General features: G+C 40.8%; 2 protein-coding genes and 1 pseudogene across 5 annotated transcripts; 2 read left to right on the top strand and 1 right to left on the bottom strand.

Annotated features, from left to right (window-relative positions):
• Nucleotides 1-1,897: 1,897 nt before the first annotated feature.
• On the top strand, nucleotides 1,898-15,017 carry Mettl5 (methyltransferase 5, N6-adenosine). Of its 4 annotated transcripts, XM_052723421.1 has the most exons (7): nucleotides 1,902-2,191; nucleotides 5,529-5,643; nucleotides 6,067-6,248; nucleotides 7,926-8,008; nucleotides 12,757-12,808; nucleotides 14,444-14,493; nucleotides 14,901-15,017. In XM_052723421.1, the coding sequence occupies exons 1-7, from the start codon at nucleotides 2,083-2,085 to the stop codon at nucleotides 14,937-14,939; spliced, it is 630 nt and encodes a 209-aa protein (XP_052579381.1). In that variant the 5' UTR covers nucleotides 1,902-2,082; the 3' UTR covers nucleotides 14,940-15,017. The 4 variants fall into 4 exon arrangements, 3 of the variants coding, with proteins under 3 accessions (XP_052579379.1, XP_052579380.1, XP_052579381.1); XR_008214934.1 differs by having other exon boundaries at nucleotides 1,898-2,191; nucleotides 12,757-14,493; XM_052723420.1 differs by having other exon boundaries at nucleotides 1,899-2,191; nucleotides 14,444-15,017.
• On the bottom strand, nucleotides 14,714-27,887 carry Ssb (small RNA binding exonuclease protection factor La). Its single transcript, XM_052723418.1, has 12 exons — nucleotides 27,756-27,887; nucleotides 26,082-26,173; nucleotides 21,913-22,016; nucleotides 21,544-21,718; nucleotides 20,360-20,467; nucleotides 20,186-20,286; nucleotides 18,406-18,477; nucleotides 18,062-18,101; nucleotides 16,220-16,360; nucleotides 15,559-15,754; nucleotides 15,330-15,455; nucleotides 14,714-15,093 (listed from the first exon to the last, which is right to left on the bottom strand). The coding sequence occupies exons 2-12, from the start codon at nucleotides 26,145-26,147 to the stop codon at nucleotides 15,005-15,007; spliced, it is 1,218 nt and encodes a 405-aa protein (XP_052579378.1). The 5' UTR covers nucleotides 26,148-26,173; nucleotides 27,756-27,887; the 3' UTR covers nucleotides 14,714-15,004.
• On the top strand, nucleotides 15,940-16,030 carry LOC128102778 (uncharacterized; annotated as a pseudogene).

Here is a 27,887-nt window from a genome sequence, read left to right as displayed (position 1 = left end):
TACTGATCTACACCCTAGCCCTCTATATATAATTTCCAGCAACCACCTAGTGGCTCACAACCATCTGTAATGAGATCTGATGCCCTCTTCTGGCCTGCAGTCATACATGCTGTATACATAATAAATAAATAAATCTTTTTAAAAAATCAAATGGAATCTATTGTATATTCATATGTAAACATAACATTATTATTATCTTGCCAGCTTCTATTTATTTATTCATTTATTTTTAAGACAGGGTCTATACATAACCCTTGACTGGCCTGGAACTCTCTGCATGCACCAGACTGGCCTCACAAAGATTCACTTGTCATTGTTTCTTCAGCATAGCCTAGTAGTGTATGGCACCACCACCTCCATTCCTGCATTATTTATTTATTTATTTTTGGTTTTTCAAGACAGGGTTTCTCAGTGTAGCCTTAGCTGTTCTTGGCTGTCCTAGAACTTGCTCTGTAGACCAGGCTGACCTCAAACTCACGGAGATCTGCTTGCCTCTGCCTCCTGAGTGCTGGGATTTAAAGGTGTGCGTCACCACTCCCCAGCTCTCTCCTAGACAGTGGTGATAATGATGATTATGATGGTGATGATGATGATGGGTTTAGGAATGCAGATCAGTAGTAAGTAGATAGCTTGCCAAACATGCACAAAGTCCTGGGTTCAAATAAATAAAATACAACTAATAATGGCAATAATGGCCTTACTAAGCATCAATCACTTTCATTCTTCTTTTCATAATTATAATCGTTAGCATTTAGGCATCTGTACTGGCCTGCCCTTAGGGTTCTGACAAGATATATCTTCAGCTGGAGCTACTAAGAGCACCCGTTCTGAGCATTCTCTAAGTTTCCTTACAAAAAGTGGGCCTTACTCACCTCCCCTCTCTTCCTTCGCTCTTGTCCCTGGGAACCAGTCTCTGCCTCCTTCTCTCCCCCTCTCCTTAATAAACCTCCTACGTGGACCCTGTTGTATGGCGTGACTCCTCGCCACTTTTAAACGACAACAATAATTATTTTTAAAATTTGCTGTTATGTGCCTACTTCATTTTCTCCATAATCCACAACTTCTGCTCCCGGTTTAACAAGTCCTATCACGTTTCCCTCATTTGATACCACAACTATGTTATTTGTTTATTGTGCAGCCCTGGCTGGCCTGGAACTCTATGTAAACCAGGCTGGCCTCGAACTCAGAGATCCTCCTGAGTACTAGGACTAAAATGTATGCTACTCATGCTGACGTACTCGTTCTTTTAAACTCTCTTTTGACTTTTCTTTCCTTCTGGCTTCACTGACATCACTGTTAAGAAACATGATGTCAGATCGGGCAGTGGTGACGCACGCCTTTAATCCCAGCACTCAGGAGGCAGAGCCAGGAGGATTTCTGTGAGTTCGAGGCCAGCCTGGTCTGTTACACAGAGAAATCCTGTCTCGAAAAAAAAGAAGAAAGAAAAAAGAAAGAAAAAGAAAAAAAGAAAAAGAAATGGGAAAAGAAAGAAAGAAAAGAGGAAAGAAAAGAAAAAGAAACACGATGCTTCAGGAACAGGGACACGAAGTTAAGGCCGAGCATTCGAATGGAGAAGGACGCCCGAGTGGGTGTAGATCGCTCCTTTCGGAGACGTGGGAGAAACACAGAGAAAGGGTCACACTGGCCTAGTGTCCCATATTCAACTCTTCCCCAAGCTTTGGACGGCGACAGGTGCTCAAGACAAAGCTGGCGTTCCCAGGGGAGGTCGAGGCTGGTCCGCCACCGCCCACGAAGGCCACTTCTTCCGATGCCTCCCAGGCGGAACCCCCGCACCGGGCCGAGGTTGCAGCTCGGCGCCGGCAGAGTGTGCGCGTGCGCGCTGGCGCTTCCGGCGCTGCGGGAGGGCCCGCGCGGACGTCAAGGGGTGCGTCGGGCGTTCCTGCATCTCTTCGCTGCCGCGAGCGGCGCGGCGATCCTCGAGAGGTCTGTGGGATTCCCTCGCTGAATCCTAAATGGTCTGCCCGCCCCCGGCCTGCGCCCCTGGAGAGGTCCGGTTAGGTAGATTTCCCGGCAGGTCCTGTGCTGTGAAGCCCTCGGAGCCCAGACTTTAATATAAAAACAATGAAGAAGTTAAGGCTTAAGGAACTAGAGAGTCGCCTGCAGGAAGTGGATGGATTCGAAAAACCCAAGTTACTTCTAGAACAGTATCCCACCAGGCCGCACATTGCAGGTAGGGCGGCTGGTTCATCGTGCCCTCTTCTGGGGTTATTCCTGTCCAATTCGTGATGAAAATAAGTAGTGATTTGGATCTAACGATGTTCTAGAGAAGTAGGTTTTTGACATTACAACATACAGATCCGCCCAACTCTACCACACTATCTTTTTTACTGTTTTTCCGAGTGTCATACAGCTTTTATTTATTTATTTATTTATTTATTTATTTATTTATTTATTTATTTATTTATTTATTCATTCATTTATTTATGTTTCTTTCATCACGCTGTAAATGATTAGGATCAAGGAATTTTGTTAGTCTTGTTCATACCTGAATTTTCATTGTCTAGAGAGTCTTGGTACCAGTTAGGAGCTCACTACATATTTGCTTAACATGGATAAATTCCTTACTGACATCAAGGACAAGGATTCCTGTGTTGTGTCTGTCTTGTAGATACATAGAAACCACAGTTACGTGCTTGTGTAAAGTTGAGGGTGCCTTTTGATTTTTAACAAATTGCCTCTTGCTTGATGCCAAAGTTCAATACTGAAAATGTAGGAGAGAATACAGAGTAGCAGGGAAGAAAACCAAATTCCTTTGGGAGTACCTGCAAGGGGGAATCTTTCAATTCCAAAATAGTTGTTCATAAGCTGCCAATAAAACTCATGGAGAATACATGTGTTTAACTCTAAAATATTGTCATAGCTGCAACCAAAGATTTGCATTAAACTGTTCAGATTAAGACCAGATTTCTCTATTTCGTGTTAGTGTGCATATGTTTGTGTGTCTGCATGTGTGGAGGGCAGAAGTCAACACTGGGTGTTTTCTTCAATTGCTCTCCATAAGTTTTTTTTTTTTTTTTGAGTCAGGGTCTTACTGTACTTAGAACTTACCCATTCGCCCAAAAGGCTGACCAGCAAGCCTCAGAGACCACCCTGTCTTGTCCCCCTTAGTGCTGGCCTTTTACATGACTGTTGGGGATCTGAACTCAGGTTCTAATGCTTGCAGGGTAAGAACAGTACAGACTGAGCCAGCCACCTACCAAGCAAGTCCCTGGCTTTCTCAGTGTACCTTCTTACAGCCTTCTGGTTATAGGGTTTTGTCATGAAATCTGATTTTTTTTTTTTTTTTTTTTTTGGTTTTTCGAGACAGGGTTTCTCTGTGTAGCTTTGCGCCTTTCCTGGAACTCACTTGGTAGCCCAGGCTGGCCTCGAACTCACAGAGATCCGCCTGGCTCTGCCTCCCGAGTGCTGGGATTAAAGGCGTGCGCTACCACCGCCCGGCGAAATCTGATTTTTAAAAGATAAAAATTCGAGGCCAGGTATGGTGGAAGATACCTTTAATCCCAGCATTTGGGAGTCAGAAGCAGGTAGGTAGGTCTTTGTGAATTCAAGACCATCCTGGACTACATAGCCAGGCCAGCTAGGGTTATATAATGAGATTTTGTCTCAAAACAAATAAATACATAAATAAGTAAATATATCAGTTCTTGAGCCAGGTGGTGGTGGCACACGCCTTTAATCCCAGCACTCAGGAGGCAGAGCCAGGCGGATCTCTGGGAGTTCAAGGTCAGCCTGGTCTCCAAAGCGAGATCCAGGACAGGCACCAAAACTACATAAAGAAACTCTGTCTTTTAATCCCAGCACTTGGGAGGCAGAGACAGGCAGATCTCGGTGAGTTCGAAGCCAGCCTGGTCTACAGAGCAAGATCCAGGAAAGGCGCAAAGCTACACAGAGAAACCCTGTCCTGAAAACTCCCCTCCCCCCCGAAACCTCAGTCCTTTCACACCTAGTTTGTAATGTGCTCATGATAAGAGTTTCAAAGTACCTGCAATAGTAGTCAAATATTCCATAGTTGGTTTTTTAAAAATGTTTATTTACTATTTTATAACTTTTTCCTACATGTATGTATGGGCACCACATATGTGATTGGTGCCTATGGAGGTCAGAGATTGGAGTTACAAGTGTTTGTGAACCAACGTGTGGGTGCTGGGAATCAAACCCAGTACTCCTAACCAATGAGCCAACTCTCCAGCCCTATGGATTTTTTTTTTGGTGGGGGGTTGATGTTTGTTTAGATTTTTTTTCGAGACAGAGTTTCTTTGTTTTTAAATTATTTATTTTCACTTTATGTGCATTTGTGTTTTGCCTGCGTATATGTCTGTGTGAGGGTGTCAGATCCTGGAGTTAAAGATAGCTGTGAGCCACCATGTGGGTGCTGGGAATTGAACTTGGGTCCTCTGGAAGAGCTAGTAGTCTTTCTTGAGTTCTGATATACACAAGGAAAAATTGATGGTGTTATTCATGTTTAATATACTGTATTTTTGAGAGTCTTATATTTAAGAACTTTATGTAATCTCAGCTATTTCTGCCCTGATCATTTGTTCTGTTATCAGGTCTGTTATAGGTTATGAATATGTGTATCTATTGATATTACATCTAAGTTTGGATGAAGAGATGACTCAGCAGTTAGGAACACTAGCTACTCTTCTAGAGGACCAGGGTTCAATTCAGCACCTGCATGGCAGCTCACAACTGTCTGTAACTCCAATCCCAGGAGGTATCTAGTATCTTCTGGCCTCTGTGGGTACCAGACACATGGTACACATCCATGTAGGCAAAACAACAAATTTAAAAAAAAACAAAAACAAAAAAAAAACCAGCATCTCTAAGTCTATATTGTGGATGTAGAAGTTTGTGATACCCATATTCTGGTAATAAACATACTACAAATAAGTTCTGTGCCCTTTATTTATTGGGGGTTGCACAAGTCTTGGTCCTCATTAAGATCCGAGGAGAACTTCTGGCAGTTGGTTATTTACTTCCATCCACCATACCTGTCTTGGAGATTGACCTTGGGTTGTTCGGCTTTGAATCGAGTACTTTTGCCCACTGAGCGCCATGTTGCCAGCATCAGATCAATAAAATTTCAAAATAGTTTTGGAGACATAATACAGGGTCACTAAACTTATATTTTGACCAAGAATGGTAGACTTATTTAATCGTTCATAAAACTTAGTTTTTCATCAACATATCTCATCAAAGGGAAAACCGCATCTATGTATCTGTGCCGAGCAGATGTTTTGAAATGTTTCCAGTCTTGTCACTGTCAGCAGAAACTTGACAAAGTCCTATAGTTTTTGGGAACCACTGGTGTATATTACCTTCCTTTGTGGCCCCTCTTCCTAAATACCAAGTTATTACATTGCATCTTTAGAAAATAAACTGGAAAACAAATAATCTGGAGCTACATGCTGTGGGAAGACATTGTTTTAGAGTCACTTGCATTAGACATTAGTAATAAGTTTGCTAGCTTATTCACTAACATTCTATTTGATTTTTACTGTTTTTAGCATGCATGCTCTATACAATCCATAATACATATGATGACATTGAAAATAAAGTGGTTGCAGATCTAGGATGTGGTTGTGGAGTACTTAGCATCGGGGCCGCCATGTTAGGAGCAGGGTAAGTGATCCTTTTTTGCTATTTGGATATGGTGTGGCTTCAGTAAATGTATATAGGATCAGCAGCACTATAATCATAGGACTCTATAAGTAGGGTGAGAACTTGATACTGAGTACATTCTGAGTAGGCTGAAGATCAAAACTTTACTTTTAAGAAAGAAATCAAGCCAGGCGGTGGGGCAGGTCTTTAATCCCAGCACTTGGGAGGCAGAGCCAGGTAGATCTCTGTGCATTTGAGGCCAGCCTGGTCTACAGATCGAGATCCAGGACATCCAGGACTACACAGAGAAACTCTGTTTTGAAAAACAAAACAAACAAAAGAAAAACAAAAAAACTTTAATTGGGTTGAAAACTGCATTGTAAAATAACTAGGAACTTTTTTACTAGGAACTTGTAAGTTGTCTTTTTTATTTTATATTTATAGGTTGTGTGTTGGATTTGACATAGATGAAGATGCATTGGAAATATTTAATAGGAATGTGGAAGAATTTGAATTAACAAATGTTGATATGATCCAGTGTGATGTGCACTCATTATCAAACAGAATGTTCAAATTATTTGATACAGTAATTATGAATCCTCCCTTTGGAACCAAAAATAACAAAGGTTAGTAATAAAAATCCAGTAAATTCATATATTTATAGAGCAGTGATCTGGGTTAAGTGATTTTATTATTACTGTTTATTAGCCAATCACTTTTATACTTATTAAAATTCATATTTGATGGGAAACTTTAATCTTTATTTTCATAGGTTTGTGTTAATGTATCTTATCATTTCTGATTAATAACTGGAATGATCTGATTCACCTCCATGCTTATGAAACTTTGAAAACATATTCTTTTAGAAACTAGATTTTTCTTTTTGTTTGTAGGAATTAAAGTACTGAAACAGGGATCTCACACACGCTGAGCACATGCTACCCATCACTAAGCCAGATACTCTCAGCTTCTAAAACTTGTTATTAATGCCTTTGAGTTTCAAAATATGCCCATAGGAATTTACTGTGGTTGTGTGTGTACTGTGGGCAAGATAGGAAGTCAGTAAGAAAAAGAAGAAAACATGCAGTTTAAGCCAACACCACTAAGATTACTATAACTACTTTGCATTCTTCATCCTCTCCTCTAAGTCACTTAGAATATTAAAATTTGCATTAGTCCTATTTTTTTTCTAACCAAACAGCCTAATTTTGGTTTTATTAGATTTTATTTTAAAGATTTACTTGAGACAGAGTCTTACTATGTAGTTCGGGCTTTCCTGGAACTGTGTAGACCTGGCTGGCTTCAAATTCCCTCCTCTGCCTTCTGAGTTCTAGAATTAAAAGTATGTGCCAACACACCTAGCTTAGATTTATTTTTATTTTACTTCTGTATATAGGTGTTTTGCCTGAATGTCTTTGCACCATATGTGTGCAGTACCCAAAAAGGCAAAGACATTGGCTCCCCTGGAACTGTTATAGACAGTTATGGGCCATCACGTGGTTGCCTGCTGTAGGGTGTCTTTTTGTAGGCAGTGACTATATGCTGTTCCCATTGGTTAGTAATTAAAGCTGCATTGGCCTATAGCAGGGCAGGATGGAGCCAGGCAGGAAAATCCAAAAGAGATAATGAGAGGAGAAAGGAGATTAGGGGAAGATACCAAACTGCTGTCCAAGGAGCAACCAGGTAAAGTCACAGAACACATGGCGATACAGATAAATAGGTTATTTAAGATGAAAGAACTAGCTAGCAAGAAGCCTGTCATAGGCCATACAGTTGGTAATTAATATAAGCCTCTGAGTGACTATTTTATAAGCAGCTACAGGAACTTGGGGCCATGTGGAACCAGAGGAACTTCTGCTACATTTGCTGGGAATCAAACTTGGGTCCTCTAGAAGAGCAGCCAGTGCTTTTAAGCACTGAGCCATCTCTCCAGCCCTGCTAGCCCATAGTGTTTTTGTTTAAGGTTTTTAGAATTATTTTTATCTATGAGGGTTTAGCCTATGTTTGTGTGTAGCTTTGTGTGTCTGAGGAAGTCAGAAGATGTCAGTTACTTGTAAACTGGGATCTGGAATATGGATGGTTGTGAGCCCCCATGTGGGTGCTCTAAAAGAGCAAACTAGCTCTTCACTGCTGAGCTAGTGATCCAGCTCCAGCCATTGTTCTGTCAGAATATTTTACTGGTGCCGTATTTGAAGTAGAAACTTTGGAGTTTCGAAAAAATGCTACTTAATTCCTATTCATTTAATCTACTCTGCTAAGAAATACAGAATATAAATAGGAATTTTCTTTTTTACTCTTCACAGGGACAGATATGGCTTTTCTGAAGACTGCTTTGGAAATGGCAAGAACAGCGGTATATTCTTTACACAAATCCTCAACTAGAGAAGTAAGCTTAAACCATAATCTTGTTATTTTTAACCAGGCAGTGGTAGCACACACCTTTAATCACAGCACTTGATGGGCAGAGGCAGGTGGATCTCAAGAGTTTGAGGATAGCCTAGTCTACACAGCAAGTTCCAGGACAGCCAGGGCTACAGAGAAACCCTATCTCGAAAAACCAACATATATGTGTGTGTATATATATTTTAAATTTCATTTTTTCTTTTTATTTACTGATTTATTTTCACATATGTATGTGAGCATGCATGTGCCAGGGCACACATGTGGAAGTCAGAGATCAACCTCCAGGAATCAGTTCTCTTCACCTTGAGGATCTTGGATCCATCAGGCTTGGCAGCAAGCAACCTTTACCCACTGAACCATCTCACTGGCCCAAGGGTTGAATTTTTTTGTTTTGATTTTTAGAGACAGGGTTTCTCTGTGAAACAGTCCTAGCTGTCCTGAAACTCGCTTTGTAGACCAGGCTACAGAGACCCGCCTGCCTCTGCCTCCCAAGTGCTGGGATTAAAGGCGTGCGCCACCACCGCCCCGCTTCCCAACAGTCGATTTTTAAAAACATGGCCTAAAGCAAAATAGGTCTGAGTTCAGAAACCACCTATCCTAGGCTGGGGTGATGGCTCAGTGGGCAAGGGATTGGCTTGCTTGCCAAGGAAGCCTACCCAAATGTGATCTCTAGAACCACGTGCTGTAGAATATTCAGACACATGCCACACAATATGTTAGAGAAAAAGACCTCCATTATTGTTTCTGCCAGCATATAGCACCTATAATACCATGTACAAGATGTAATTCAGGACACTGACCCCAGCTACCCTGGACTAACACATAAACACTGCATCCTAGCTGTGATCCTGGTCAAGGCACTGAGCTTCAGTGCCATCATCTATACTGCATGACCCTGTCCTGTATTCTTGGGAAATAAGAACAGGCTGTACTTTGTACACTCTTCTGGATTAAATGAGTTAATATTTATGAAACTTAGGTCCATGTGTGGCACATTTATGAAATACTTACATCTGTGTCGACATATTTAATTGCTAGTTGTTATCTACTATTCTTACCTGAAATTGCATATATACAGATGTTTTATGTGTGAGTGTTTTGCCTGTATGTCTGTGCACAACATGTGTGCCTCGTGCCCACAGATCCATAGAATGCATCAGATCCCCTGGACTGGAGTCACAGATAGTTGTGATCTGCCAAGTGTGCTGGGAATTTAACCCAGGTCTTCTGAAGAACAGCAAGTGCTGTTAACTGCAGAGCCCTCTTTCCAACCTCCTTGTCTTCACCCACACTTGTCTCAAAAAGAACAAATGAGAAAGAAACAAAGAACCACCTGACCTCTACATGCCATGTACATATATACATGTACACACATGCACCCACAGCAAAAAGAAATCCAGGTCAACGGAATACATTTTGGGTATATGATAATCTAATAGGCCCTGTACAAGTGTAACACTGCTTGTTGGTACATGCCTATAACCCCATCATTTGGGAGGTGGATGCAGGAGGATGATAAATTTCAGATCATCTTTAATTACAAAAGGGTAGGCTTAGCCGGGCGGTGGTGGCACACGCCTTTAATCCCAGCACTTGAGCGAGAGGCAGGCAGATCTCTGTGAGTTTGGGGCCAGCCTGGTCTACAGAGCAAGATCCAGGAACGGCGCAAAGCTACACAGAGAAACTCTGTCTCGAAAAACAAAACAAACAAAAAAGGCTACGCTTGTACACACCAGACCATCTCACAAAGCCCTAGATTTAAGTCCCATCACAGCATAGACCAGAGTTGGTGGTACACCCCTATAATAATAATATAATCCAGCATTCAAGAAATAAGACAGAAGTATGAGCTTCATGAGGAGTTTCAAGGCAAACTGGGATACATGAGACCCTGTCTTAAAAAAATTTAAGTAGGTCAACAAAATGACTCAACCAATAAAGGTGCTTGCCAGTAAGCCTGTCAACCTAAGTTCAATTCCTGTATTACTCATTTTCTTTTGCTATCATAAAATATCCTGACAAAAGCAACCTAGAGGAGAAAGCGTTTATTTTGGCTCACAATTCCAGGTTTTAGTTTATCCTAGCAGGAAGTCAAGGCAGGAACTCCAAGCATTAGAGACAGGAGCAGGAGAAAAGAACGCATGCCTGCTTGTCAGTGTCTAGCTTGTTCTCTACACTTAAACAGTTCAGGATCCAAACTCAGGGAATGGCTGCCCAAACAGGCTTGGGCTCTCTTCTCACTTTAATTAACATAAAACAATCCTCCTGGGGGCAGGAAAGACAGCTCTTGTTAAGAGCTCTTGTTGCTTTTGCAGAGGACCACAGGTTCAATTCCCAGCACCCATATGATGGCTCTCAACCATCCATAACTCCAGTACTAGGGAATTTGATGCTTTTTTCTGACAGCACAGATACACACATAGGCAAACCAGACTAAAATGACTAAACAAAGAATTATTACCCACAGGCAAACAATCTAGATAATCCCTGAGATCTCTCCCGAGGGATTCTAGAGCATATCAAACTGACAATTAAAATCAACCGTCATTGGGCTGGAGAGGGGGACTCAGTTAATAAAGAATACTTGCTGCATTTGCAGAGAATATGAGTCAGCTCACAAGTCTATACTCCAGAGTCAGGAGATCTAATGCCTCTGGCCTTTGAATATATACCTGTACTCAATGTTCATATATCCATACACACCCACACACCTAAAAATGGTAAAGGGCCTAGAGAGATGGCTTCATGGTTAATAAATAGCGCTGGTTGCTTTTGCAAAGAACCTGGGTTCAATTCCTAGTACCCACATGATGACTCCAGTCACTCCAGTCCCAGGAGATGCAATGCTGTCTTCTGGCCTCTGAGGGCACCAGGCACATGTGGTACAAGACAAATCTTAAAAATAAATATAATTTAGTTAATTCCATCTTTGCTGTTTGGTATTGCCATTCCCCCCATGGGGGGGGGGGAATTATCAGCATTATTTTGTCAGATTTAATTAAGCTTTTCACTTAGGGCAAAAATATTTCCTTTAGAAAAGTAACCAATTTAAGTGATTGATCTGGTGAGTACTGTATACACTGGGAAGAATGAGTTTTCTTTAAATATTAAGACAGCCCTTTACTGCTCATTAAAAGTACCTGACATACTGTTCATAGATTTGATGTAATTGATAAAAAACAAATTTTTAAAAAGTAGCAGATTGTGCCTCAACCTTTTTTTGGGGGGGTGGGGGTTTCGAGACAGGGTTTCTCTGTGTAGTTTTGGTGCCTGTCCTGGATCTTGCTCTGTAGACCAGGTTGGCCTCGAACTCACAAGAGATCAGCCTGCCTCTGCCTCCCGAGTGATGGGATTAAAGGCGTGCGCCACCACCACCTGCCCGGCTTTTTTTTTTTTTAACCTCATGCAGCATGGGGAGAACTTTTGCACCTTTGCTCATAGACGTAACAGAGTAGTGGAAGAGATAAGCGTGGGACTGCTTTCGGTATTTATCCCACTTACCCCACTCATTCTTTTACATCTCTACCACAACAAACCATACACTATGATAGAATTTCACCAGCCTTAGCATTCAATGCAGTGCCACAACCCATTCCTCACAAATTTGTCAAGGATCCTAAGATTCCACGAAATGAAAATACCATCATTTGTTAATGTCTATATCCTACCGAAGTCCAACATGGTTTTTGATTTTTTTTTAAAGTAACTGTCTAAGGCTTTGTGTTATGGAGCTGTGTGGAGGGAGGAGGGAGGATCAACAGCTATGTATGCAGAGAGGCCAGAAGAGAATGCTTCGAGCTCTCCAGGAAAAAACCTAGAAGCCAGCAAACCCCAGCAATCTTCTTATCTGTCCCCTCGTAAATGGAGTTAGAGGCGTTTGTGGGAACTAGGGTCTTAACTCCAGTCCTCACGATTACACAGCAAATGCACCTAACCATTGAGCATCTCTCTAGCCCCTAAACTCATGATCTTCAGTGGAAGGAAATACACCCAGAACTCATTTGGGGCGGGGCGGGGGGGGGGGGGGGGGGGGGGAATGATGATGATGACACACATATTAATAGACAAAAAGTTTTAATATTTGAAATTTTTGAACCTAAACTATTGGGGAAAGTATTTTATCAATTTGATGCCAATTAAAGATGACTACCAATATGGCCAAAATGTATGTAATACCAAATTTCAACATCTCACCTTTCTGGAGTACTATACATACATGAGTTAACCTTTATTTGTGAAGAGGTTCAAGAATTTAGACTTATAGCTAATGTTTCTGGTGCTGTGTAGGAGCACTGTTTAGAACACTTCATTCTGATCAAATCACATTGTTCAACAGATGAGGAAAATGAGGTAGGTCCAGAATGAATAATTTAGCCAGGGCTGCCTACAGCTAGGTACTAAGTAGAAGGACTGCACTTCCAAAGACTTGGCTCCATACCATGCTTTTCTCTACCATCCTGCCACTGAATGGCCTGTGAACATAGAACTGTTACTCCCTAATGAAATAAAGCTACACTGTGTATGTTACAGATTTTGATGGATATTTCAGTTTTCAATTACATAATTTGGTTCAGATGCTAAACAGTAAGATCACTTTATTCCTGGCTTTTAAAAGTGTGCATATAATTAAAATTTCTGAGTCTAATTTTATTGAAAATTTTAAAATTTTAATCTCAAACATTAGCAGATCATATCTTAATATCAACTCATGAAAATATTATTTGTCTTTAGCATATTCAAAAGAAAGCTGCAGAATGGAAAATCAAAATAGAAATTATTGCAGGTAAGCTTTATCTCAACCCTAATTATTTTTTTTTCCAAGATAGGGTTTCACTCTGTACATCAGGCTGTCCTGGAACTCTTGAGATCCACCAGCCTCTGCCTCCCAATGCTGGGATTAAAGGCATGAGCCACCATCACCCAGGTACAAACCTAATTATTTAAAAGGCCAAATACTATGGAATGTTATCCAGTTCCGTAGTAGGTTGGAAATGCACTAAACACAGGATAAACATTAACCAAGGTTTACCTGTGTCTATCTCTATTTATGCATTTTCTAAACAAACAAACAAACAAAACAATGGTATTTGGTTGTCCAGGCCCTGACAAGTGAGTAAAAACATGGGCTTGGACATGATAGGACTGCTGTGAAATCCACTATTTGAAAATGCCAGCGATTGCCTGGTGGCGGTGGCACACACCTTTAATCCTAGTACTCAGGAGGCAGAGGCAGGCGGATCTCTGTGAGTTCGAGGCCAGCCTGGTCTACAGAGTTAGTTCTAGGATAGCCAAGGCTACACAAGGAAAAGAAAATGCCAGCGATTTATGCCTGATACATAGCTGAACACCACCAACCTTTCCTTTTCTGTTGGGAGACAGAATATAAACATCCACACTGGAATAAGAGATGCCTTTTTTTTTTCTTTTCCGTTTTTACTACGTTGAGTAAGTTTGCCAACATCCCAACAGGAAAACTATTAGAAAGAAAAGTCACCAAGTAATTTTGAGAAGCTTGAAATAAACAAAGACTGGGGTATGGTACTGTGTTTGCTCAGTATGCACAAGAGAAAACGGGGGAAATGTGCAATGAAAGAACATTTTTATTTTTCTGGAGGCATGGTTTCTCTGTGTGTCTCTGGCTGTCCTAAAACTCACTATATAGACTAGGCCTTGAACCTGCCTCTGCTTCCCAGTCCTGGGATTAAAGACACATGCCACCATGCCTAGCCATGAGTTTACCAAGAATTGGTCCTATGGTGTTAAAGCACCTACCTGAATTGTTCATAAAGACCTGTCTTCCTGCCGTATTAGGTGTTGTCGTCCCTTACGTAAACAGAGCACGTTATAACAGTCCCAATAGTATACTAATCCAGACCTTTGTTACGCCACAAGTGGTCTTCACACCATCAGCTTTAACCTCAGAGCCTATACAGAATTAGTTGGCAGCTAAACAAGATTCCTAGATGACCTGATCACACATTATAGAAAGCTATGACCTGTAGGGTTAGAATCTATAAAACATATCACTATAGTGAATATATAGTCAATAGTGAAAGTAGAGAATTAATGTTATAAATTAGAAACAATGTGAAAACTGAGCCTTCATTTTGTTAGTGGAAAAAATAACTAAGACTAACCATTATTAAATTGTGGACAGGAAATTTCTGAAGCATGAATATCGTAATATTGTCAGCTATAGATACATATTATTTTCATAGGACTCCCCCTCCCCACTTGTTAATTCTTTTAACTATTCTCCATAACCTTAAATTTTGGTGTAAGTGATCAAAACAGCAGGAACACCACACACAACTTGACACATAAGTATTTGAGATATGTCCAAAGTGATGACTATAAAAATGTTGTGCGTACAGCACTTAACACTTTAAAGGTGAATGTTTGGCTTGTATTTTTACAGAGCTTCGATATGACCTGCCAGCATTATACAACTTTCATAAAAAGAAATCAGTAAGTTTCCCAATTGTGGCCTGTGTACATTCAGTATTCAGAAGCTTTGCAATAACTCTTTCCACTCTTAGCAAGTTGCATGGGTAAATAGAAAGCCAGACTGAGAAATTAGACAACTGTGGAAAGAGCCCATACTCAAAGCAGTCAATATTCTAGTTGAAGTTCTTTGTGAAGTTTTAAGAGCAAAAAAAGAAAAAATAAATAAAAATAAACGGTTGGCTATTTTTATACAGCATATATTTTACAAGTTTGTACTAATACATTCTCATATTACAAAGGCAATTAAGAGGAAGAATCTTCCTTTTCATATTTGAATCATCCAAACACAAACAGAACTATACATTTTTAAAAAACTTTCATTTGGATAACAACAAAAAGACAAACAAAATTTTTTTCCTTTTATACAGGTGGACATTGAAGTGGACCTAATTCGCTTTTCTTTTTAAAAGCTTCCGAAGACAAAAAGCAGCTTAAAATCTAACTAAGATGAATAAAAATGTGGTTTACTAAACTACTTGTCTCTAGCACCATTCTCTCTTTTCTTATGTTTTGATGCAGGTTCTTCTCTGTCTCTTCCGTCTCTCCCTCTTTTCATTGGTCCTATACAATCACAAATAATTTGTTAAATTCAATGTAACCACTGCTGTATTAATATTGACTACAATTACTAACAATAGCAACTTTAAAAATTAGCAACTTCCCTTCAGAAAGAAAGGCTTCTTTCTCCTTGAGTACAGACTTCCAACTAGCCTCTCACTTGTGAAACAGCATAAATGCACGAAATAAGGTCCCATCAAGTACAGACGTCACTCCCAGAAGCCTTGAGAAAGACTTACCTGGACCGCGTCGATGGTCATCATCATCAAATCTGGGCCTCCTTCCCTGAAAGTGTCCTCTCCCTTTGGGTGCCCCACCATAGGCAGGTCTGTTTCCCTTCCCCTTTCCTTTATTGAATCTGCGGCCTGTAGAAACAGGATTGAGAACTTAGTCAAAAACTTCAAAGATTTTTCTCAAGCAAAGATGAGGTGAAACAACCAACTACTAGTGAAAAATTAGAATAATGACCTCCTCCTCCTTTTGACTTCCATTTGTTTAGGGATTCTTGCTGATCCTCCATGATTTTTTTCATTGCTTCTTTTTCCACATGTCCTTCTAGTACTTTCCAAGTCACCTTTCTGTTCCTCAATTGTAGGTTACCGTTATGCGCACTTCTGGCTTTCTCAAGTGCTTCCTTAGCTTTCTCTTTAAAGAGAATTATTCCCTACACATCAAAGAGAAAAATAATGTTCGCTCTTCAGTTTGTAGTCAAATTATCTACAATTTCTTTACTCAAAGCCATTCCCTAACCTAGCACATCTGTTGTTATTACTATTTTCAATGCATCTTACTGAATATTAGGAAGGAATGCTTTGAAAGTAAACTCCAGTCACCGACACCAAGTTATTTATACTATTATTTTTTTTGGTTCATCATGCCTTTTCATGACATGTGCCTCCTACAAATCTTGTTACAAAGTTAGCACATTACCCATCTGACTTGGAAAAAAGGACTTAAAGACAAAAGTAAATGACTCAAGTAGGAACCATTTTAATCAACATGCTTTATAATACTTTCTTATTAAATATTTTTTTTTTAAAAGACCATTCCTAGTACTTTTTTCTTCTAACAGATAACATTCTTTAGACTTTTAAACTGATTGCTAATAAGGACAAAGATATTCACAAACCTCTTTTGCTCCTCTGACAAAGTCAATCCATTTTATTTCACCGTGATTTGAGAAAAGGATGTGTAAATCTTCTCTACAGGTCTGGTCATCCAAGTCACCTGAAAACTTCAGTAAGCATCCCATCTTTCCTTCTAGAGATCTCTATAAAAATAATACAAGACCATCAAAAGGTTTCCTTAAAGGCAAGCTCAACAAAATGGCTCACACCATTCTGTATCTACTAAGGAAAACAGAGACGTCAGTGCTATTTTAATGTAATATAACAGTGTGTTTTTCTTTGCCATCCTATTTTACAATGCCTTTATTTTATTTAGTTTCTTCTAAAGGTGATAGTTTAATATAACTATCTGCTAATAATATTGTGTACCACTAATGCAATGACAGTGGTAGAATCACTTACACACATTCTCTAAGAAGTCCTTATATATGACTAGCAGCCTAAGTGGTGTACCTGGTATGGGTGCCATGGGGACTGAGGGTCCACTCCCAACACCACACATGCACACACAGTAAAGTTCTCATAGTTTAAAAACTCATTCTAGGGGGCTAGAGAGAGAGCACAGGGGTTAAGAGCACTTCCCAGGGCCAGGCGGTGGTAGCACACACCTTTAGTCCCAGCACTCTGGAGGATCCAGGGGGATCTCTGTGAGTTTGAGGCCAGCCTGGTCTATAGGGACGAGATCCAGGACAGGCACCAAAACTAGAGAAACCCTGTCTTGAAAAAAAAACATAGAAAAAAAACAAACAAAAAAGCACTTCCCACTCCTCCAGTCTACCCAAGTTAGGTTACCAGCTCAGATGGCTCACAATCACCTTAACTCTAGGTCCAGGGGACCTGGCATTCTTTTCTGCCCAGCCCAGGAACCTGTATACATATGGCAAACATTCTCACATACACACCCAAATAAAAAAAAATAATCTTAAAAAAAAAAAGTATTCTCAGAGGAGCCAGGAATTGCACTTGCTGTTCTTTCAAAGACTTGAGTTCAGTTCCTAGCAGCCACACTATGCCACTCATACATGTAACCCTAACTTTTGAGGATTGGACAACCTCTTCTAGCCTCCAAGGGTACCTAACACACATACAAAATTAAAAAAATAAATACACACACACACAGTTCACTGGGGCTCACAGACTGAACCAACAACCAGGGAGCCTGCATGGGACTGACCTAGGCACTCTGCATATATGTTACAATTGTGTAACTTGGTCCTCTTGTGGAGGAGGAACTCCTAACAGTGCGAACAGAGGCTGTCTCCTGATTCTTTTACAGCCTTTTAAGGGACCCTACTCCTCATACTGGGTCTCTTCAACTAACCAGAATACAAGGGGAGGTGCTTAGTCTTACTGCAACTTGATATGCCATGTTTTATTGATACTCATGGGAGACTTGCCCTTTCTAAAACAGAAGAAGAGGAGGAGTTGATTGGGGGAGTGGGAACAGAGAGGAGACGGGGAGGGGTTGGGAGGAGAGGAGGGAGAGGAAACTGCAGATGTAAAATAAGTTATTTTAAAAAAATAGAAAAAACATTTAAACAAGTTATCTTAGCAGGGTATAGTGGGGCATACCTTTAGTCTCAGCAACTGGAACGCAGAAACAGGTGGCTCTCTCCAAGTTTGAGGCCTAACTGGTCTACAAAGCCAATTATGGGGCCAGCCAAATTAACATGGTAAGACCTTATCTATAGATAAATAAAATCTAGGGGGCCAGCAGGTAAAGGTGTTTGCTGCCGTGCTCTGATGTCCACACAACTACAGTGGCATGCAACTGTACACACACACACCAACTTCATGAAGACACTCTAACTTAAATTCTCTCATGTATTAGGTATCATACTTACTGTCTCAGTACTTCCTGACTTGTGTCTTCCTTCATGTTCTCTAAAAATAAATGTGCTGTGATTATAATATGTTTAAACTTAACTACATAAGAATTCTAATAATCTTGATAACTACCACCAACCCACTTAATCATCTAAGCAAGTCCTTAGACTTTTTTGATCCTACAACACCAGCAACATGGCTTCCAGGTTATCAAGGTATCTTGAGGCCAACATTTCACTATCAATCCAGACAGACCCATTACCACTCGGCTCAAAGCTCATCATCAACTCATCCCAGAACCACTAGCTAAACTCATCAATGCTTAAGAAATTCAACTCTGTCACATGAATTCAACACTTACTGTTTAGCTTTTAACTTCGCTTCCACTTTGCTCTGCTTTCTTTCTTCATTTTTTTTTGCAAAGTAATCTTCCCTGAAAAACACAAAACACAGACCAAGTTCACAAAGACAAAGAAGAGACTGAAAATTATTTTTGTTCTTTTTTTCAAGCCAGAGTTCCTCTCTGTAGCCCTGCCTGTCCTGGAACCCACTATGTAGATCAGGCTGGCCTTGAACTCAGAGATCTGCCTGCCTCTCTGTCTCTCAAGGGCTAAGATTATAGGCAGGCACCACCATGGCCCAGCTAAAAATTACTTTGAATATTTGAAATCCCAGCCACACAAAGATTACCATACATTACTGAAGGGGTGGCGGTGGTGGTGGGGTAAGATTTTTAAGTCAGGCAGGGTCTTACTGCTCATTACACACTGGCCAGGAAATTTGCCATGTAGCCCAGGCCTCAAACCAACAATCGTCCTTCCTGAGCCTCTACCAGAGATGGGAATACAGGTGTTATATTTCCTGTCATCACAATCACCTAAAAACTCATGCTACGGAAGTTACACACACATACTCTACCAAGTGCACATGCTATAAAACCTGGCATCAAATAACAAGCTGTATAATACAAAGAAAGACACAATGGCCCTATGACTAACTTCATGAAAATGGTCTAGTTCAACAGTTTTTGCCACAGGCTCTCACTATGCAGCCTTCAACTCTGCTTGCTTCAGCCTCCCACCTGTGACTATAGGAGTACTGGCATTACAGGCACCTATCACCATGCCCAGCCATCCCTTGTGGGTACTGTTTGTGTGGAGGATAAAGGTTAAGTGTTTTCTACTATCAATCCCCACCTTACCTTTGGAGGCCCTACATGTCTCTCACTAAACCTATAGATTAGCAAATGGCCACTGAGCCTGTCCGTGCCACACCATCCCCAGATTCTTCTGTTTGCAGATAGGCACTTTAGTGACTATATCATCTCCACAGCCCTATTCTCATTTTTTTTTTCAAGTTTTTTTTTTTTTTTTTTTTTTGGTTTTTCGAGACAGGGTTTCTCTGTGTAGCTTTGCGCCTTTTCCTGGAACTCACTTGGTAGCCCAGGCTGGCCTCGAACTCACAGAGATCCGCCTGGCTCTGCCTCCCGAGTGCTGGGATTAAAGGCGTGCGCCACCACCGCCCGACTTTTTTCAAGTTTTATTCGGGAGGCAGAGGCAGGTGGATCTACATGAGTTTGAAACCAGCTTAGTCTACAGAGCCAGTTTCAGGACGGCTGGGGCTTCAGAGTTTGATCCTAAGGACCCTTACATAGAAGGAAAGATCAACTCTGTCAGATTGTCTTCTGACCTCCACATATGTGCCATGGCATGTGCTCTCCCCCACAAAAATATACACAAAATATAAACAATAAACTTGGGAGCCAAGGGTATGGCTCAGTAGGTAAAAACACTTGCTGCATAAGACTGATGAGCTGAATTCAATCACTGGAATCCATGTAAGGCAGGAGAGAACGGACTCCAGAGTTGTCCTCTGACCTCCACATGCACACTATCGCACATGTGCACCTCCATCATACACATACACACCTCAATGCACTAACAATAAATAAGCTTAGAAAAGCTACTAAAAAACACTGTCATGTTCTCAAAAGACTACTATAATCACCCAAACAAACACTATTTCCAGAGCATACTGAAAATAGCACTAACTGTACAGGGGATGCTGCTGTTTATACCTTATCCCACCGTATCAATTCCAAATAATCATGTGGTCTGAGAAACATAAGCGAAAAGACTTACTTGAAGAGTATTAGCAGGCTTGTGTCTTTGTACTTCTGGCCAGGCGTCTCTACAAACTTCTTTGCAGACTGAATACTATCAAACACAGCAAATATTGACCCCTATAAAGGACAGAAAGACATTTTCTTTAAAGCCATATTTTACAACTAGAAAGTCTATATCAAATAATCATACCTTAAATGTTTTGTGCAATGTTCTTCTCATCTGAATATTCAGTATTTGACCTTTGTCATCTAGCCATTCTTTTATGTCATCAAGGGTTGCATCAGTTGGGAAGCCTTTCTGTGAGAAGTGGAAAAAGAAGTACAAATAATGACTCCTGGGTAAACAACTTTCCCCGGAATAAATTCTCTCCCCCTCCCCGAGACAGGTTTCTGTGTAACAGCCCTGGCTGTCCTGGAACTCATTCTATAGATCAGGCTGGCCTTGAACTCAGAGAATCACCTGCCTCTGCCTCCCAAGTGCTGGGATAGAGGTGTGCGCCACTATCACCCGGCTATAAATTCTGATTTATTCTGTTTTGAAATGAAGCCAGAAACCTAAGTGTCTAACTGTAGTAGAATATTTTCAGGTGTGTTACTTTTGTTCATGTTGCATTTGTTTAACTCTGTGAAGCTGTCTTACTGTGCCTGTCTGAGACACCTGATGGTCTAATAAAGAACTGAACCACCAATAGCAAGGCACGACTGCCTGGCAGAGTATATATAGAAGGAGAAAACTGGGGGAAGAGGACAGAGCTAGCAGCCAGAGGAGGAGGAGTAAGAGTAAGATTTACAGATGTTAGAGAAAAGGAAAAGCCCAGAGTTTGTAAAACGTAGTTGGGATAAGGAAAACTGGCTAGAAACTAAGCCAAGCATTCATAAGTAGTAATAAGCCTCTGTGTGATTTATTTGAGAGCTGGGTGGCAGTGCCCCCAAAAGACCAACCATCATCTAACTTTCTGTCCCTTCTCTTAATGGTTTAGCAACCCTATTCTCCAGTGCAATAAAGTGATTCACCTGAGATTTGCTCCAAAATAACTCAGCTGGAGCAAAGACAAAACATTATTTACATGTTCAGAACTGAAGTGTGGCAATGGTACATTATACTATACAATCTACCTCTTTGTGTTTAAAGCTTTCTATGTATTTAGAAATTAACTAATGAAAATTACTATAGAATTCAGCTATTAACAGGACAGAGTTGAACATATGTGAATTAACAATGTAACATTAACAATGATAAAGTTTAGAAGTAAAGTACACTTGCAAAAAACATACAGTAATGGGCCAAACATGTTCTGAGTCTTTATTGTTATTCACTCCATATATTTTCCTTCTAAATAAAAGTAACATGAAATGCAATGAAGAGCCACTTACAATATAAACAGATCTGTTTTTTACATCATTCTTATACTCATCCGTCACTTCAGGAAGGGGTCTGCTTGGAGATCTTCTGATTTTAGTTTTGTCTGCACTCACTTCCATGAGTTTTGCCTTAGATTTGCTCAGTGCTTGCACAATTACATTAAAGTCTGTTGTCAGCCGGTTTAGCCTGAAGAGTACATACATAAAAACATTGTAAAAGCAGATTTAGTAGTAGCTATCAACAGTAACAGAAAACTTAGACAACTTTTTGAAGATTTTTGGGTTTATTAGCCCCAAAACAAACAGTTCAATGATAGTACAGGACCAAGTTCCTGGGTTTGATCCCCAGAAATGGAAACAAACCAACAAAAAAAGTCTTACCTGTTGAATTTTATCATTATGTCCAAAGGTACCCAGCCCTCATCCAATTTGATCTGTTCCTTTAAAAACTTGTCTCGTGGCAAATTGAAGTCTCCAAAATAATACTGTGAATAATTACAATGTATTTCAGATGTTAGAGCGCTGTATAATGCTGAGTTCAATCATGAAAAATTTTGAAAACTACTTTATACTACCCAGTTCTATTCTTTAAAAATGTATGTTTGAACTTAAAAGACCTGAGAAGCATTTCTCCTAAATAAACTATTATAAAAAAACATATATAACACAAACCAATAGAGAAAACTAAAATGCTAGTGAGCTAGTATAAATGTGTTACTAAAATAAAGTCTCAAATATAATTAAAGATCTAAGATATTAAAAATATCTTTTCAGGGCTGGAGAGATGACTCAGCGGTTTAGAACATTGATCTTCCAAAGTACCTGGGTTCAATTCCCAGCACCCACATGGCAGCTAACAACTGTCTGTAACTACAGGATCCAATACCCTCACACAGACATACACACAGGCAAAACACCAATGCATATAAAAGCAAATAAATGATTAAAAAACAACAAAAAACCCCCCACCAAAACCCTTTTTATTAATCAATATGGAAAAAATAGATTGAGAACTTGAACTTGAGTTTAATCCCCAGACAAAATGAAAAACAAAAACAAAAAACCCAAAGTATGACTACTTGGAATGTCAAAAGCAACATGAGTGAAAAAGGTAAAACGTATTTAGGCAAGATTCTTGCCAGGCTGTGGTAATACACACCTTTAATCCCAGCACCCTGGAGGCAAAGGCAGGGGGATCCCTGAGATGGTGGCCAGTCTGGTCTACAGAGCAAGCTCCAGGATAGCCAGGATTACACAGAGAAACCCTGTCTTGAAAAAACAAAAATTCGGGGCTGGAGAGATGGCTCAGACGCTAAGAACACTGATCGCTCTTCCAGAGGTCCTGAGTTCAATTCCCAGCAACCACATGGTGGCTCACAACCATCTGTAATGAAATCTAGTGCCCTCTTCTGGCCTGCAGGCATACATGCAGGCAGAACACTGCATACATAATAATTTTTTTTTAAATAAAAAAAGAAAAAACAAAAATTCTTGTAAATTAAAAGGGAAATTAGGTGCAGTGGTTCATGTTCATCACTTCTGCATTTAGCAATCTGAGGCAGAACTTCCCTGAAGTTCTGAAACTTGAGATCCACCTGACTCTGCTTCCCAAGGTGCTGGGATTAAAAATACCTAGCCACTTTAAAAAAATTATATAAACATGTACCACAAACACAAAAAAGTCACTGGGCAGTGGTCGTGCACACCTGTAATCCCAGCACTTGGGCTACAGAGGCAGGCCTATCTCTGAGTTCAAGGCCAGACTGGTCTACAGAGCAAATTCCAAGATAGGGATATATAAAGAAACCCTGTATCAAAAAAGCAAAACACAAAAAACCCACAAAAAAGTCTAACATCATTACTAATTGAAGCCTAAACTAAAATGCCTTTAATCCTAGTGCAAGGAAGGCAGAAACAGGTGGAATGAGTTCGGGAGCAGATTGCTCTATGAAGTAACTTCCAGGCCAGCAGGTACTACTACATAGTGAGATTGTCTCAAAAACTAAACTAGCATAAAATGACATAGCTCGAGCCTATGTAGCTCCTCCTAGGAATTCCATCTTAAAGAAACCAGTAGAGGAGCTATAGAGATGTCTTAGTCCTTAAGAGTGCTTGCTTAAGAGTGGACCTGAGTTACGTTCCTAGCACCTTAGTGAGCTGGCTCAGGACAGAGTGTAACTCTAGCTCTAGGGGATCTGACACCTCGACCTCTGAAGTCCACATACCCATATGCAGACACATACACCATTTAAAAAAAAAAAAAAAAGCTGGGTGTGGTGGCTTATGCTCTTAATCTTGGCACTTAAGGGGCAGAGGCAAGATGATCATCTCTATGAGTTTGTGGCCAGTTTGGTCTATATAGTGATTTCCCAGGACAGCCAGGGATGCACAGTGAGACCCTGTATCAACAAGAAAGGGGGGGGGGGGCGCAGTTGTAGGCCCTGTTTACTAAGATTTATATGAAGAACATCCATCACAGAACTGTTCCAGTTAAAAGATTCTACACATTAGAGAAGATGAATGGATTAATGGTGTATTATGATGACACGAAACTTTACTCCCTAAAAACATATCTCATGTTTGGTGGGGGAAGGGGGAAATTGTTATGCACTCTTCTAGTTGGGGATGTTTAGGAAATCTCTGTCTCTGAGTAATTTTACTGTGAATTTCATACTTCTCTTGAAAATAAATAAAGCCCCCCACCCCTTAAAAAACAAAACATTATTTTAGGGGCTGGCGAGATGTCTCCGAGGTTAAGAGCACCGAATGCTCTTCCAGAGGACCCAAGTTCAATTGCCAGCATCCACATGGGAGCTCGTAACCATCTATGTAACTCCAGTCCTAGGGGATCTAATGCCCACTTCTGGCTCCATGGGCTCCAGGCAAGCACATGGTGCACAGACATGTATCAAGCAAAACACCCATAAAGTAAACTAAAAATAAAAACATTATTCTGAACATGAAGTATGAAACTTTTTTTGTTCGTTTGTTTTTTCAAGACAGGGTTTCTCTGTGTAGCTTTGGTGCCTGTCCTGGATATCGCTCTGTAGACCAGGCTGGACTAGAACTCAGTGTGAAAGATTTTTAACCTTGAATACCTCAAGATGGAGCAATCTGAGGCTGCAGGCTGTAGAAAGAACATTATTCTTTTCTACAACAGCTTTGTTATTGTTCTAAGCATTAAAGAGAGCAAATATCACTGTCTCTGCAATTAAGAAAACACTAAAAAAATTTTTCAAAAAACCAAACAACAGGGGCTGGAGAGATGGCTCAGAGGTTAAGAGCACGAGCTGCTCTTCCAGAGGACCTGGGTTCAACCCTCAATACCCACATGGCAGTTCACAACTGTCTGTAACTCTAGTTCCAGGGGACTCAACACCCTCACACAGACATATATGCAGGCAAAACACCAATGCACATAAAGAAAAGTAATTAAAAAGTTAACGTGGGGACTACAAATGCAGCTTATTGGTTGAATAACTGCCTAGCATGCCCAAGTTTTCTGAGTTTGCTCCCCAGTACTAAGAGAAAAATAAAAGAAAAATAAAGCAGGATAATTTAAATGGCAAAGGAGTACAATTTAAAACAAAAACAGCTAAGAGATGCAAAACAAAAACAAAAAACACACAATCAACAATGTTTCATAGCATGACCACAATTCATGAACAATTTCCCATACAGCCTTTATTATTACCAACAACACTTCAATCTAAACATAATGCCTAAATGTGCAATCCTAACAGAACTTTGAAAATACATACTTTGCTAAAGTTACGCTAACTTTTTGAAAAGAACTGGACAGAATAAACTATTATTTGACAAGTACTTTACCATGGAATTTTATGCTAGCTTATTGGATATTAGACACTTCATTAATTCTTCACATCATCTTACAAATACTACCACCAGCTCTGTTTTACAGACTTGGGAACCGAACTGGAGAAATGGTTATGAGACCCCATGTCTCAAAAATAAAACAACACTAGTCTGCAGTGTTACCTTTGGAATGTCTATAAATTGTTTTTGTTCCAACATAGGAACTTTTATTATTTGAGAATTTCACATCATGCACCCTGATCACACTTACTTCCCAGTCCTCCCAGGCCCGCCCCCCACCCTTGCGATTACCCCCCTTCCCCCCAAAAAGGAAGAAATATGCCAGTTTGTGTTGCCCATGTACTCAATGAAGCATGGTAAAACTCCCTGTGGCCAGCCCCTTAAAGAAACTGAGTCCTTCCCCGCCTGTACCCCTGTCAGAAGTCATCAATTGTGGAGAGCATCCTTATCACAATCTTTTAAGATTTCTCCTTAGTGGACAGAAAGCCACCTGTTTTTTTGGGGGGTGGGGTGGGGGGTTGCGCCTGTAATTCTCGAGTCTCCTAACTTGGCCCCAATAATATGACTATGTTCACATTAACTACATTAAAGCTAGGCCAAATGTTTGAATAAACCCACGTATTGACATTCAATGTTCCGTTTTTCATCTTAAGGCCTACATTTCTTTTGAAGGAACGTATAATTTTGCAATTTAACAACACAGGAAATTATACCTCAATTTGATGACAGATTTTGGCCTCCAGAGCAGCCATTTTTTCATTATCTCCATTTTCAGCCATTGTGGCTATCTGTAAAAATTCTCACACTGGAAGAAAAAGGTTATTATTTTTATATAATAGTCAGATAAGAAAGAGAACGATTAAAAATTACACCACTTTCATTAAATTTCAAGAATTTCTAATTTTACAGGGTGTTTCCCTATGAATTCTCATATATCTCAAAAACGCAACACCTTGTATTATGGATAAGAAACTTAAGGCCAACAACCTGCTATTCCTTTCAGCAAATCACACGCCTCCTCTTCTATTTTGTTATCTTCATGCAGTTGGTAAAGCAAGCTTCAGAGAGGAAAAACTACCCACTTAACCACTTCTCAACCATTTTTAGCTTTAAAAAGATCAATATTACAGCCTGTCCACATATTCCTATAGCTCTCAGTACTATTTGTTTGTTGTAGTTTGTATTTCTTTTCAAATTAGTCACAGCTGCCCTACCAAAACTCATTACTGGCAAAAGTGAAAAGTAGTTAAAAATAAAAGTTATGGTGATTAGACACTATATAACAGAATATAAGAAAAATGGGAAATCGAGAGCATGGATACACAAAATTTAAACTGGGGGTGCTGGGAGGGAGGATGTGCCTAATACACCGGTTAATTTTATAGCCAGTTTCCTGTTACACAGCCTGACAGCAATCCTGGAATAAAGAGAGCCTGTGATATTGGTTTGCCAGAAATCACAAACCGGATCTTCTGACTGACTAGCTTTCAGCGCTCTACTAAATAAACCACCCGGCTATATTGTACTCAAGCAAGTGTACGAGCTCATCAGGGATATCTGCAGTAGAAGAATATGGTGATGAATTACTGTTGGTATATTAGAGACATTGCTCAAATGCTGGTTTATAATCTGGAGACCCACTGAAAGATCTTGTAATGGGAAACCTACATGGTACATATCCCATTTCAGAATTCACTGTTTCAGGCACTGGTCTGTCTACCACCATCTCCAGAGACCTAGGTTCCCTTACAAAGCAAACAATGACAAAAACGACCTATTAAGCCCCTGCAAGACTTCTGTGGCCTAACCAATTTTGGAACTGTTTTACCAGATACTTCCAAAGAATTTCAAACAGAAGCAGCTTTGAAGGAAGCGAATGGCAATTCTAAAAAAAAAACAAAAAACAAAAAAACAACAACAATCCCCCCCCCCCAAAAAACAACCAAAACAGCGACGCTGGGACCATCACTGCGGCCCCCACTCCTCCGGCCTCCAGTTAGTCCCCACAGAACCCTGTGGCGTTTAACCCGCACCGACCACCCCAGACACTTAAAGAAAGGTCCGGAACATCCGCCTTCCGCCAGCCAGGAAAAGAGCTGCAGGTAACAAACCGAAAGGACGCCATAAGGATGCGGCCAGCCTCTACCGCAAGGCCCCGCGAGAGCCGCGTCCTCCCACACCGGCCCGCCCGGGCCCCTGCCACGTGGGAAGCCCGGGGCGCCCGCATTTCTGGCAGGGGCCCGCTCCGCGGCCTCACCGAGGCCCGCGCCCCCTCGGGCCGCAGCCCAGCACACCGCCACGGGCCGCGGCCCGCGCACTGGGAGAGAGGCGAGGCCTGCGCGGCGCACAACCCTTTGTACCTCCTCCTCGGCCTCCAAGAAGCTCACCTCAAAGATTCTGACCCCACAGTCACCACAGCCTCAAGAACAACGACGGAAGCGCCTCTACTTCCGAGCGCCCGCGGGCCAGCCAAACGCGCTTAAAGATGGGGGCTTTCCCGGCAGTCCTTGCGGGCAGGT

Source organism: Peromyscus californicus, unplaced genomic scaffold (genome assembly GCF_007827085.1).
Source record: "Peromyscus californicus insignis strain IS unplaced genomic scaffold, ASM782708v3 Scaffold_7__1_contigs__length_154581171, whole genome shotgun sequence".
In the NCBI taxonomy this organism is placed as follows: domain Eukaryota; kingdom Metazoa; phylum Chordata; class Mammalia; order Rodentia; family Cricetidae; genus Peromyscus; species Peromyscus californicus.
Note: the sequence above shows the minus strand (reverse complement) of the source record. Positions and strands in the feature narration are given on the sequence as shown.